This window comes from Natrix helvetica (assembly GCF_964273705.1).
Source record: "Natrix helvetica genome assembly, chromosome: 1".
Classification (NCBI taxonomy): Eukaryota; Metazoa; Chordata; class Lepidosauria; order Squamata; family Natricidae; genus Natrix; species Natrix helvetica.
The window spans coordinates 127,350,028-127,362,584 of record NC_138548.1 but is presented as its reverse complement, the minus strand read 5'-3'; the positions used below and the strand labels follow the sequence as shown (position 1 = coordinate 127,362,584).

Here is a 12,557-nt window from a genome sequence, read left to right as displayed (position 1 = left end):
GAACTTGAACAGGTGAAATTACAAAGGTGTCAAGCTCTATGTGCAAAAAAAAAGGATACTTTTCCCCATTTTTGGCAGGAGTATTATTTATTAATAATCTGTAGATGAACATTATATTTTTTTTCAGAAAGGTAAACATTCCCTCTCGAAGGAACTTTCGGATTGTATTATCTACTGTAAGAGTGTACCTTTCTGCAGCTTCCAGCATTCTTGTAGCCACTACAAGTCATATGAGATGTCTTCCTTCACTGAATCCAAAGCTCGCAAGCTCATCCGAGAAGCTGGTAAGAAAGTGGGGGTGAAATTGGCTGGCAGGCAAAATGTTTGGGCCAAAGATTAATGGGTATACAATTCTGCCAAATGCTATTCTTGCTCAATTCAGCTTCCTCTACGGTTAGAATACAGCAGATACAGTCAGGTTGCAAATCCAGTAATTTTGTATCAGATTGAAAAATATAAAAATATGAAAAGCCAGCCATAAAGACACAATAAAGTAAAGGTTTCCCTGTCAGTCATGTCCAAACTTGGGGCACAGTGCTCATCTCCATTTTTTGACTGAGGGAGCCAGCGTTGTCTGAAGACAATTTCTGTGGTTATGCTGCCAGCACGGTTCTACACCAAAAGTGCATGGAAGGCTGTTACCTTCCCACCGGAGTGGTACCTATTAATCTACTTGCATCTGCATGTTTTTGAACTGCTTGGTGAGCAAGATGCAGTCAAAATAATCATCATCATCATCATCATCATCATCTTGACATGGACATGGCTTAAGATGGGAAATATCAAGAAAGAAATGGAAGGTTTAATACTGGCTGCTCAAGAACAAGCACTACAAACTTATGCCATGAAAGTGAAGATACAAAAATCCACTGACAATCCAAACTGCCGACTTTACAACAACAAAGTCGAAACTGTTTCACATTTAATATGTGAAGGGAGCAAAATTGCACGAACTGATTACAAAGCTAGACATGACCGAGTTGCTAAATTAATCCACTGGTCATTATGTAAAAAATATCATTTACCTGTATCCAGAAAGTCATGGGAACATAAAGTGGAAAAAGTTATCGAAAATGAGAAGGTGAAGATCTTGTGGGACAGGAAATGTACATAAGGCCGGCACAAAAGGCGTGCCCCCTCCTAACCATACTGACGGGCTCTGAATCCAATGGCAATGTCCGTTTTGCTCTGCAAATTCATGGAGAGCTAACCCTAACCCTAAGTGGAATTTTCCCGAATGGGATTTTTCCCATGTATTTTGCCAGGAAATGTACATAAGGCCGCCTCAAAAGGTGTGCCCCCTCCTAACCATACCAAAGGGCTCCAAATACAGATGGATCGTCATTTGGAGCACAACACGCCAGATAGCACGGTTGTAGTGGGCCAAATCCTACAGTTTATTGATACTGCTGTTCCAGGAGATGCCAGAGTGGGGAAAAAAGAACTAGAAAAAATAATGAAATATTGCGATGTGGCCATCAAAACTACACGGCTATGGATGAGGCATGTAACAGTGATACCCATTGTCATCGGGGCACTTTGCACCATGTCCAAGAATTTTATAAGATACATCAACAAATTTCAGCTTCCTGCAATAACACCAGCGGAACTGCAAAAAACTGTGCTACTCAGAACATCTTATATTTTTAGAAGATGCTTGGTTGATACCTAGGACGCTGGCAGCAACCCGTATCAACCATTAGCACCAGTCAATGGTATATGTAATGCATTTTTGAATGTTCAGTTGGCTGAGTTTCATGTTTAATGAATAAAGTATATAATAATAATAAATTTATGTAAACTGAGAACTCTCCCCATGTGTATGTTATTCAATTACCTCATCCATGAGGTAATTCCAGCACTAATTAGATTTATAGTATCGGTTAAAATGAATTTTACTAAAACTGGAAGATTCTGCAATTTACAAGTAACAGTACCTATCAAGCCTTGGAAAGGATGCAAGAAATGTCTATATTCCTCCTTTTGTTATGACGTAACTATTCTACCCACATTAAGGTTTTCTACAACACTCTTTCTCGAAGCTCTGAGAAGGGAGGGCCTCTTTTTTAAAGTTTGTCCTGAGACCTAGCAAGGCATGCATACACAGCACATTTTTTGGGGTGTGTGTGTGTGTGGTTCTCGATCAATGCTGGGTCTTCTAGTATTAAAATCTTGCTAGTCTTCTTAATTAATTATCTAATTAATCACTGCTGCCTTTACTGAATTCCTAACAATCGGTGCGCTATGTCTCATAGGGAATGACTTTGTCCGCCATAATACCTGGCAGCTGACACGGATCTTCCCCAGTGGGCTGCGGACGGACTCCTCCAATTTCAACCCTCGGGCGATGTGGAATGTGGGGTGCCAATTGGGTATGCAAAAGAGGAAAGGGACAAGGAGAAGATGAGGAGGGAAGAGAATGTACTGTAATGGTGAGGTTGCTTGATAGCCAGTACAAGGCACATTCGGCACTTTTGCCTAGAGCAAGAGGGCTAACTTCGTTATTTCTTGCTGCAAATTGTCCTTGAGTTTGAGTTTTGAGTTTTATTAAATTTATATACCGCCTGAAGATTCTCTTACTGAGTGGCCTTCAAACAGCATCAATAAATGAAGGAGAAACTTGGTTACAAGAGATGGTAAAATGATCAGCGTGGTAGGCAGTTTTAAAAGAAGGTAAAGCAAAGCCATGAGGCTGTTAGAAGCCACTAGTGGTTATCTACCACTATCAAGGTGAAATGTGCCCTCTAAATGAACATCACTTGATGGAGCACAATAGAATGAGTGGGCTGTTGTGTCATGTCCTTCATACTGCTGGTCTCCTCAGGCATGAGATGATGAATGATGTTGGCATTTGATCCGATCCAGTGTCTGGTTTCTTCAGCTCTTATTTACAATTATTCATCATAAATGATATCTCCAACCATTTTACCATCATTGCAGTTCTACTCTGTTGCAAAACAAATGACGAGGGGTTTTTTTCCCTAGGCAAAGTCATTCATTTGTGCTACATCTTTTACGTTATTCACTGAATAGATTAGGAATATCATTTCTGAAGGTATATGAAATTTCACTCTTCTCATACTATTTGTTTTTGCATTTTATGGCCTGAGTGAACAGTGCTAGCTAGGCTAGTTTTTATAGTGCTGCTCTTTATATGGGAAAGGAACCTCCTCCTCCTCTCCTTCCCCCCTCCTCCTCCTCCTCCTCCTCCTCCTCCTCCTCCTCCTCCTCCTCCTCCTCCTCCTCCTCCTCCTTTTTATCCTCTTGTATGTATAGATGAGTAAGACAAGGGCTAATCCGGGAGTCGAGCCTAGATGATAGGATAAACAAAAATGTCTGAAAAAACAACAATAAGATCAGTTCACACTCCTTTTTTCCAGCTACAGTAGACATTAATTGGAGATGTGATCTGTTCTGTACTTCCCCAACCTGATATTTTTCATATTTCTTATAATGACAATTCTTGGAATTTCCAGAATGGATGGCATTCATTTGAGCAAGACTGTGTTATACACAATAGTCTAATTCACACAATACTCTAAGCAGTTGTTTGTTTAACCAGCATTTATAGAGTAAGCCCCTTTTTGCAGAGTTTACACTTTGCACTGAGCCATTTTGCAAACCACAATGGATGATTTCACATATCATGTGAATTATTCTCTGCTGCACCATGGTTTATTGAAACCACAATCGTAGGGGTGTGCATAAGCATAAGCACACCAGTGTGCCTAACGTCCCTGTTCAACTGTCCCCATTTATTTGTACCAATTTCCTATGTTCTTATCCATGTTTATTCCTATTCCTGTTATCTTGTACATGAGTGACAAGCTAAATAAATAAAATAAAATAACAATTGTCTGGATTTGCATAGCACAAGAGGCAAGCCACGTTATGGCTTAATGTATTGTGTGAACTTGGCCAGTATGTTAGACTGGGACTTAATTTGTATTGTTGTAAGAAATGTCCATCTGGGTTCAGTTCCAAGTGGGGAGAAAGACACTGGAAACATGGAGGCTGCTTGAAAAGATGGTTTAATGGTGGTAGGCAGAACCACATAATTGTCCGCTTTGGACAATTCCTACTATGGCTCTGCCTGAAGGAGGTAGATATTTGTAATGTAGAATAGACTGGCTCAGGCCTTAATAGCCCATTGACAAATGTGGGAGCGGGGCTGAGTTTTTGCCTCTTTGTAGGGGAAATATTCTGCCCTTTTAATATTTCCTAAAATACCTCATTTTCCTAGGAGGGGGATGGGTGCTAACTTCCTACTGTTTTTTCATTGATCTCTTCTCTCAATTGATCTCTTCTCTCAATTGATGCTTATCTGGAAGTACTCTATGGAGGATAGGTCTGAGGTTCTAAGGTTAAAAGTAAACAATAAAATAACTGTTCCTTCTGATCTTCCCCATTTCAGTGGCCCTGAATTTTCAAACGGCTGGTACAGAGATGGACTTGTATGATGGACTTTTTAGTCAAAATGGCAACTGTGGTTATGTGTTGAAGCCAAGTTTCATGAGGGACAGAGAGACAGCCTTCAGCCCTGAGGACCCCCAAAGCAGGGGTGAAGGTAACCCCTTGAGCTTAATGGTTAAGGTACTGTATGTGTCTGTACCCACACTTTAACTTTAAAGATTTGGGGGAGGTTAAAAAAATATGTATCTTCCTTATACTTAGCCGGGCCAATTATCATAGAGTTCCACCCATCCCCAGGTTCTTAAAATTATATTTATACATATTTGTTGCTATACCTTTATGGTTCAGTAAAGTCCACAACAACCAATAAAAACAATACTTATATTTTAAAAGCATTTCCCCTTAAATTTCCCCTGTATATTGGCAATTTCTATTGGAATGTCCTTTCTTTTAGACCAGAAAGTCTACTATGAGGAAACTAACTAAGGAACTAAATTTGGGGAGAGCTGCATTTTATGTTGCCTGAAATGGGGGGGAGGGAGGGAGGGAGAGAAGTGGCATCTTTTGCTAGAATTTCAGAAAACTATTTCCAATTTGATCCTAGCTCATTGGTTTCTTTTATAAAACTAATAGTAGATGGCTGTCAAACATTTCCTGGTAATACATGTTAGAAAGAAAGTCTACTCCACTGATCTCAGAAAATAAATTGATCTGATATGATATAAGATTTCCGGCTTGAGCAGGGAATTGGACTAGAAGACCTCCAAGGTCCCTTCCAAGTATTATTCTGGTCCAAAAACAATTGGCCACAATGGGGGACACAGGTTAACCCATGGCACAGCCATGTTTCTGTCTGTAGAAACCTTCATTGTATTTAAAACAGGTAGTAAAATAGGTCAAGCAGAGCTCCAGCATGGCACATACGTGCTCTGGGCTGAGATTGGTTCTGTCACCTAAGGTGCTGTCTTGTAGCTTTCATTTCTTCACTACCAGGACAGCTTTAGTAGTTGGAATGCAGGTGAAGAGTATAAATCCTTCCGTTCCCCACCATCTAGTCAGAGAAGAAGCTTCTGGGATGAGTAGCAAAAAAGTCTTCAAAGAAAAACCAGAAAGTCCAGTTGCGTCTTGAAAAAGCACCTTTGGGACAACCAGTTAGGACCTAAGTTGCACAAGCAGCAAGTGAGCGAAGCTTTATCTGCCCATGCAGAAGATCTAGGTTGTGTGCAAAACCATCCCCTCCCGGTTCGGGGAAGACAATTTTTCTTCCAAATCTGGTCCATGACAGAAAGATTGGGCACCGCTGATCTAGCAGACCCTCCAGCTTCTGTACTCAAGGGAAACACTGGTGGAAACCTTTGCCAGAGCAATGGCTGACTCAGTAACATCAATGCCAATTCAAAAGTGGCACTTCTAGGGCCAACTGGCAGCTGGGGACAACAGAAGCCTTGGGGATTTAGGACTCCTGATGAGTTACTCTCTGTGTTGAGTAGCAGGTTCCAAGTTTTAGCAGCTGGTACTTTGCAAGTTCTGCCTTGTAGCTTTGACATGAGTTTCATGATCGTGCGATCTTCTCTTTCAGATCATTAGTGGGCAGCAGCTGCCCAAGATTCCCAACAGCAAAGAAGGCTCCATTGTGGATCCATTCGTGCGAGTGGAGATTCATGGGATCCCTTCTGACAGTGCCAAGCAGGAAACCAAATATATTGACAATAATGGTGAGCCAATCTTATTGTAAAGATGAAGGAACTTGGGCTTTAGATCTTGCACATTTTCCTTATTTTTATTTCATTCCATTCAATTCATATAGCTGCCCACCTCACAAATGTGACTCTGGGCAGTTCACAAGCAAGTGGCGCCTGACAACAACTTCTTATCATCTTCTCAGCCCGAGATTCACACAACAACTTCACACCCGTGGATTGATTTGCCTTGGACTGGACAAAGGGGACAGGTTTCTATAATGTTTAATGATTTTGAGCAGGAAATTCAGATCCTGCCTATTCCCCTTGCTATCACTATCGCCCCCACAAAAAAAGTTCCTTTTGAAATGCTGTCTGTTTCAAGAGTTCTGCTTTCCTGAGGGGATAGAAGAGTCAAGCCCTTACAATCAGTCTCAGCAATTTTAGGATGTGGAGTTGTTGATTCTGAGAATTGAAGTCCACACGCCTTAAAGTTGTTGAGATTGAGAAACGCTGGTCTTAAGGCAGGGGTTTCCAACCTTGGCAACTTTAAGACTTGTGGACTTCAACTCCCAGAATTCCTCAGCCAGCAAAACTGGCTGAGGAATCCTGGGGTTTGAAGTCCACAAGTTGCCAAGGTTGGAGACCCCAGGTCTAAGGGAAAGTTAAAAGAGATACTGAAATACCATTTAGTGATGGCATCTTCGCTTTATTTCTAAATTCTTAAACAGGTTTTAACCCACAGTGGGGTGAGTCCTTTCGGTTCTACGTGTGGGTCCCAGAACTGGCCCTTCTACGTTTTGTGGTGGAAGATTATGACAAGGCATCTCGGAATGACTTTGTGGGACAGTATACACTACCTCTCACCAGTGTCAAAGCAGGTATGGGACTCCATATTACACTAGTCAAGAGGTAGAGTTACCTCACACCAAATCCTGGGGATAAAAATAATAATGGTCCTTGTGACAAATGGGTTGGGGGAAATCATTTGCCACTACAGTGGATATTCTTTTTCCAAGAGTACCGTAAGGTAAAGGTAAAGGTTCCCCTTGCACATATGTGCTAGTCATTCCTGACTCTAGGGGGCAGTGCTCATCTCCGTTTCAAAGCCAAAGAGCCAGCACTGTCCAAAGACATCTCTGTGGTCATGTGGCCAGCATGATTAAATGCCAAAGGTGCACAGAACGCTGTTACCTTCCCACCAAAGACGGTTCCTACTTTTCTACTTGCATTTTTACATGCTAACTGCTAGGTTGGCAAAAGCTGGGTCAAGTAATGGGAGCTCACTCCGTTACGCGGCTCTAGGGATTCAAACTGCCAAACTGCCAACCTTTCTGATCGACAAGCTCAGTATCTTAGCCACTCAGCCACCACGTCCCCATAGAGTAACATAGTAAAAGTTAATTATAATAGGCTATGACCCATCTGGCTGAATCTCCTGTCAAAATCTTCTCTGTACTGCTGGGAAATTGTTAGATCTTCTCCTTAGATGTCCTCCATTAAGCCCAGCTCTAGCAAAAAGAAAAAAGAAAAGAAAATGTGCTTTGAATCTTTCTTCGGGTGAAATCAATGAGCTATATATCATACATTTTCAAATTTAAAGTTCTACGATCCTTTATTTGGCAGCAACTAGCATATCAATATGCTATACAAATCAACAATGAACCTTCATTAAAATGTGTGTACAATAATGTATTAAGTTCATTTTTAGTTCAAGAGTATTTTTTTCACAAGTTCAATTTCTACTATAAAATGTCTAAAAGTAACTTGCAGAATAGAAAAACAAAGATATAGAGACATGGACATGGATGGATCAAACTTCAGAAGTTCCCTGACTCTACTTTGTCCTCATTATTTGAATTAATTTTTGCAAGTATTGCTTAGATGGGATTTTTATATATGTCTGTTACTGTAGCAAATCCAAACAACAACATGTTGTGGAAGAAAAAAGATCACGGTGTCCTGTCTTGTGAATAAGAAACTAATATTGTTCATGTATAGCCGTAGAGCAGGGTGTCCAAACTTGGGAACGTTAATTCTGGGAGTTGAAGTCCACAAGTCTTAAAGTTCCCAAGTTTGGACACCCCTGCCGTAAAGTCACCGCACTTTGGAGTGGTGCGGTGGCCTAGAGGTGGAGCTCTCGCCTCACAATCAGGAGGCTGTGAGTTCAATCCTAGGTAGAGGCAAATAGTTCTCTCTCCGGGCAGACTGAGAATGTATCTGCTAACAAATCTCCGCATTGGCAACAGGAAGGGCATCTGGCCACTAAAACACTCTGCTAACTCCATTCAGTTGCTCAGACTCCACCTCGCAAGGGATTATGGGGTCGTTAAAAGAAGATAATGATAGCCAGAGAGTCACCTTGGGTCAAATAAAGGAGATGGAGGAACATGGAATGTTTCAAAACTATCTGAAGGATCAGACCTCGAAATGTGGTCCAGTTCAGGCAGGAATCAACAACTAAAAAAAGGTATTTCTAACGATAAGCATCCTTCTGAACTTCCTTCTGGCGATTGTATTTACAAGGGACAATCCAGTGTTTAAAGTAAAACTGCAAGCTATGAATGCAAACACTGTGGCATCTTGCTTTGCTGCTACTTCTTATCTCTAAAGGCTGAGGTAGCAAGGAAGACAGCTTAATAAGATGTTGGCCAATAAGAGGAGGCAGTTCTGAATGAAACAGCCAATGGGATTCCATTCAGGGCTGGTCTTATGAATTCAAGTGTCCAGTGCTGGCAGATGGGATGAGTTGCAAAATATGAAGTTAGAAGAGCTCTGAGTCTCCCAATGTGTCCTATGTTCTCTTAGTTAACTTCTCCTGCAGACAGAGAAGATAAAAAAGAAATTGACCTTGTCCTGCTTAAAATAAGCCTCTCTCTCTTTTTTTTTTGCACCTTCTTTTCCCATACAGGATACCGCCACATCCATCTTCTTTCGAAGGATGGCACTGGGATCTCACCAGCATCACTCTTTGTCCACATTCAGATAGGGGAGTTGGCAACTGAGAATGATTAAATCGCATTTCTGCATTACACAATACAACTCTTCCTTCTCTGCCCCCTTTGGTTTGGAGAATGAGGGTGAATGAAGGAGACAGGAATTAAGATGGTGTTTTTAAAAAAATCACCCTACCTGCCAACCACCTCTTACTTCTATGCAGAATGGGATTTGGACACAAACATTGTTTTCCACTAGTATATTTATTTTTTTAAGAAAAGAATACCAATTGCATTATTTTGCTTGTCTGTTTATTTTTATGATTGTGATTTGCTCAGGTCTCACCTTATAATCTACCTCCGCCTTGTAAGGAATCCAGCGTACCCTGACAGAGCAAAGTTCTTTTAAACAATGTTTTCTACAATCATGGACTTATCAGAAGAGCTTTGTTAAAGTACTATTCACCAGGCCTTGAGCCAGCAGAAATGTATACTGGTTTAAACTGTGCTGCTTTTATTGCTGATCGGTATTCTGCAACACTAAAAGGAGGCTGATGAAAGCTTTATCTCATTGTGGGCCAAGTCGAAGAAAAGAATTGATGTATGTTTTCCCCCCAGCCTGGTTTCCCTTATAGGTTCCGGTAGGAAAACAGTCACTAATCACTCTCCCTTATATAGGTCAGAACTGAGTGACCGAAGGAAGGTGCTTAAAATGACGAATTAGCCACCTGTTATATAGGGAGGGATATGGGGCATGAAGCAGGAGGAAGGGTCTTTAATCTTCCTGTTTGGTACAACTCTTTCTCTTCAACTGCAAACTTTTTCTAAAAACAACACTACTACATCGTAGAAAGAGTATAAAACCCCTGTCCAAACATAATGTGGCTGAGATGTATAGGAAGGAAAGAAGATGACCTTGACAGAATCATTAGCCAGGCAAAAGAAGCTGAAACATTTTTAAGCCTTGGGAAAGAAGATAATATTCAGGAGCAGATGCTCCCTAATCACTGGATTATAAGAAAAGGGGGGAGGGGGAGGTACAACACAGTCAGGCTTGCAAGATTGATGTCAACCCCACTAAGAAGTAAAATCAGAGAATGAGACCAGCTCTATAGGAAGACTAGAACTATCTTTATTGAGATTGGCTGGACAGGCAGTCCTTGCTTATCGATTACTTCTTTGGCAACTATGCAAAATTATGACAGCGCTGAAAGAGAAGACTTCCAACTAACTAGTTCCTAGAAAATGCAGCTTTTGCAGTGTCTCCATGGTTGTGATTCAGGCATTTGGCAACCGGCAAGCCTTTACAATGGTCACAGCATCCTATGGTCAAGCGATCACCATTCGCATCCTTTGCAAACCAGCTGCCAACGAGCAAAGTCAACGCGAAGCTGGCAAGAAGTCACGGTCACGTGATGTTACACATTAATGATCCTCAGTGATTTGATTAATGTAAACAGTACTTTGAGATATTTGTGTACCCCACCTCTCTCCCCCTCCTTCTCTCCCTCCTATATGTATGATTAGGGGCATGTCAAGATCCCATGTCAAGATCCCTTCCAATTCATGTGAGATAAACTTTTTTGAGTTAGGATGCCCTTGGTAAAATCTTTTTGAGATGCGTGTGAACCTGACATATGTAACACTGTGATCTGTATTTTCCACGTGGAAGCAGTTCATACTTAAATGGATGTCATCAAGCATTATAAATATATGAATTTGGGTGACTTCACCTTCAGGAAAGAAATAACAAGAACATAATTCACTGATATTTTTTTGAAGATCCTTCATCAAGAGGTTGGAGGACCAGAATAACAATTGGAAGGGACCTTAGAGGTCTTCTAGTTCAATTCCCCGCTCAAGCAGGAAACCTTATATCATTTCAGATCAATTTCTTCTCTGAGATCAGTGGAGTAGACTTTCTTTCTAGCATGTATTACCAGGAAATGCTTGACACCCAGGTGTAATCTACTATTAGTTTTATAAAAGAAACCAATGAGCTAGGATCAAATTGGGAATAGTTTTCTGAAATTCGAGCGAAATATGTTTATTTCTAGGTTTATTTTTTTCTATTATTCCTCTAGAATTTTTTTCTTAGAACAAAATATTTAGAAACATTACAAAATGTTGAAATCTCTCTTTCCTGGTACATTGAAGTTGCTCACCAGCCATCAATTATTTCAGCATTTTACATTATATTGAGACAGCTTCTCTCATTTAGGGTATTTATTGGAAATAGAGATTAGCAGCTGGAATGCCACTTCCAGACTCTAAAGAAACAAAATTGATAGCTAACGAAGAGGGAAATTGCATGCTGTCTTTACATTGGGTAGCATGGCATTAAACTTCATTTGAACCTGGTGAACCTACTTTAATCAGGACCAAGGTAGGATCTATTGCAGAACTACCTTTCCTGGTTACAGCTTGCTCATGTGCTATGGACACCATATCCATGCTTTGCTCTCTAGCTCACCTAAACAATCCAATATGCTTGGCTTTCAACATGGTTGTGCTTAATGTGATATCTAACGTAACTGCAGTTTGTGCAAAACTCCCTTGAATGCCAGTCTCTCAAGTACGAACCTTTCTTTGTAAGAACCTGTAAAAATTGTTTATCCAAATAAATGTATTACTTAAGAGAATTGTTCAAATTACTTTTAAAGTACAGTGTTTTTTTTTTTTAAAAAAAAATTCAGAACGGATTTTATTGCAACATTTATTAGTTTGTGTGTGTTAGAAAAGAAAGACTTTGTCATGCCCCCCGTCGGAGCCTGAATCTGCGAAGGAGATGGCTTCAGAGGAATGTGGGGAGGAGCAGGATGAGGCAGCCCAGGGCCCCTCAGGATTGGGATGGCTTGTTAGCAGGGAGGAACAGGGGCAGGATGACCAAGAGAGGGGAAGCAGTGGAAATGAGGAGCAACAGAGCTCAGGTCAATGAGCAAGGACCGCCCCCTCCTGATCCCTGAGCACGGAGAGTGGAGAGAAGGCAGGAACAGCGCAGGCCAACCCAACAACTTGGGAGGAGTGCCCTCCTGCTTTGCTGGACTGCGTGCAGCCAGAGGCTGCCATGTGCGTGCGTGCATGCTTTATTCTAGGATTTGCCAAGAACGTGGGAGTGTTTGGGGAAATTTGGGGCATTAAAGGGGAGTATGTGTGAACTCTCAGCTGGCTGTGTGGCCTTCATGCCTTGTCCTGGGTCATCATAGTCTTGATTGGTGACACTGATCATAACCTGAGTTTCTGGACCTCACTAACATTAGTTTCATTAGGAATCCATCAACATAACAAGGTAGTTTCTGCAGAACCTAAGCTTCCTATTCCCCACTTCATATACACTTCAGGTTCCATGCAATATACAGGAAGAAATTAAAAAGGTTCAGAGAATATTTATCAACCTCACCTTCTTATGCTTTTGGCTTATTTCCCCAAGTGTGGCAATCCTTCAGCATAAGTGAAGGACTCGGAAGAGAAAAGTCTGGTTGAAAGTCTATTTAATTATGCTGAGATTCGTGTTTCAAACTGAAATCAG

At 41.1% G+C, this 12,557-nt stretch overlaps 1 protein-coding gene across 1 annotated transcript in view; it reads left to right on the top strand.

The window, feature by feature from the left end:
• The window catches only part of PLCD4 (phospholipase C delta 4), a 57,904-nt gene extending 46,262 nt beyond the window's left edge, over positions 1 to 11,642 (top strand). The window contains exons 16-21 of the mRNA XM_081933980.1: positions 128 to 284; positions 2,256 to 2,372; positions 4,415 to 4,593; positions 5,993 to 6,128; positions 6,824 to 6,973; positions 9,004 to 11,642. Coding sequence (XP_081790106.1) covers positions 128 to 284; positions 2,256 to 2,372; positions 4,415 to 4,593; positions 5,993 to 6,128; positions 6,824 to 6,973; positions 9,004 to 9,107 — 843 coding nt within the window. The 3' untranslated portion in view covers positions 9,108 to 11,642. The remainder of the gene's footprint in view (positions 1 to 127; positions 285 to 2,255; positions 2,373 to 4,414; positions 4,594 to 5,992; positions 6,129 to 6,823; positions 6,974 to 9,003) is intronic.
• Positions 11,643 to 12,557: the final 915 nt, after the last annotated feature.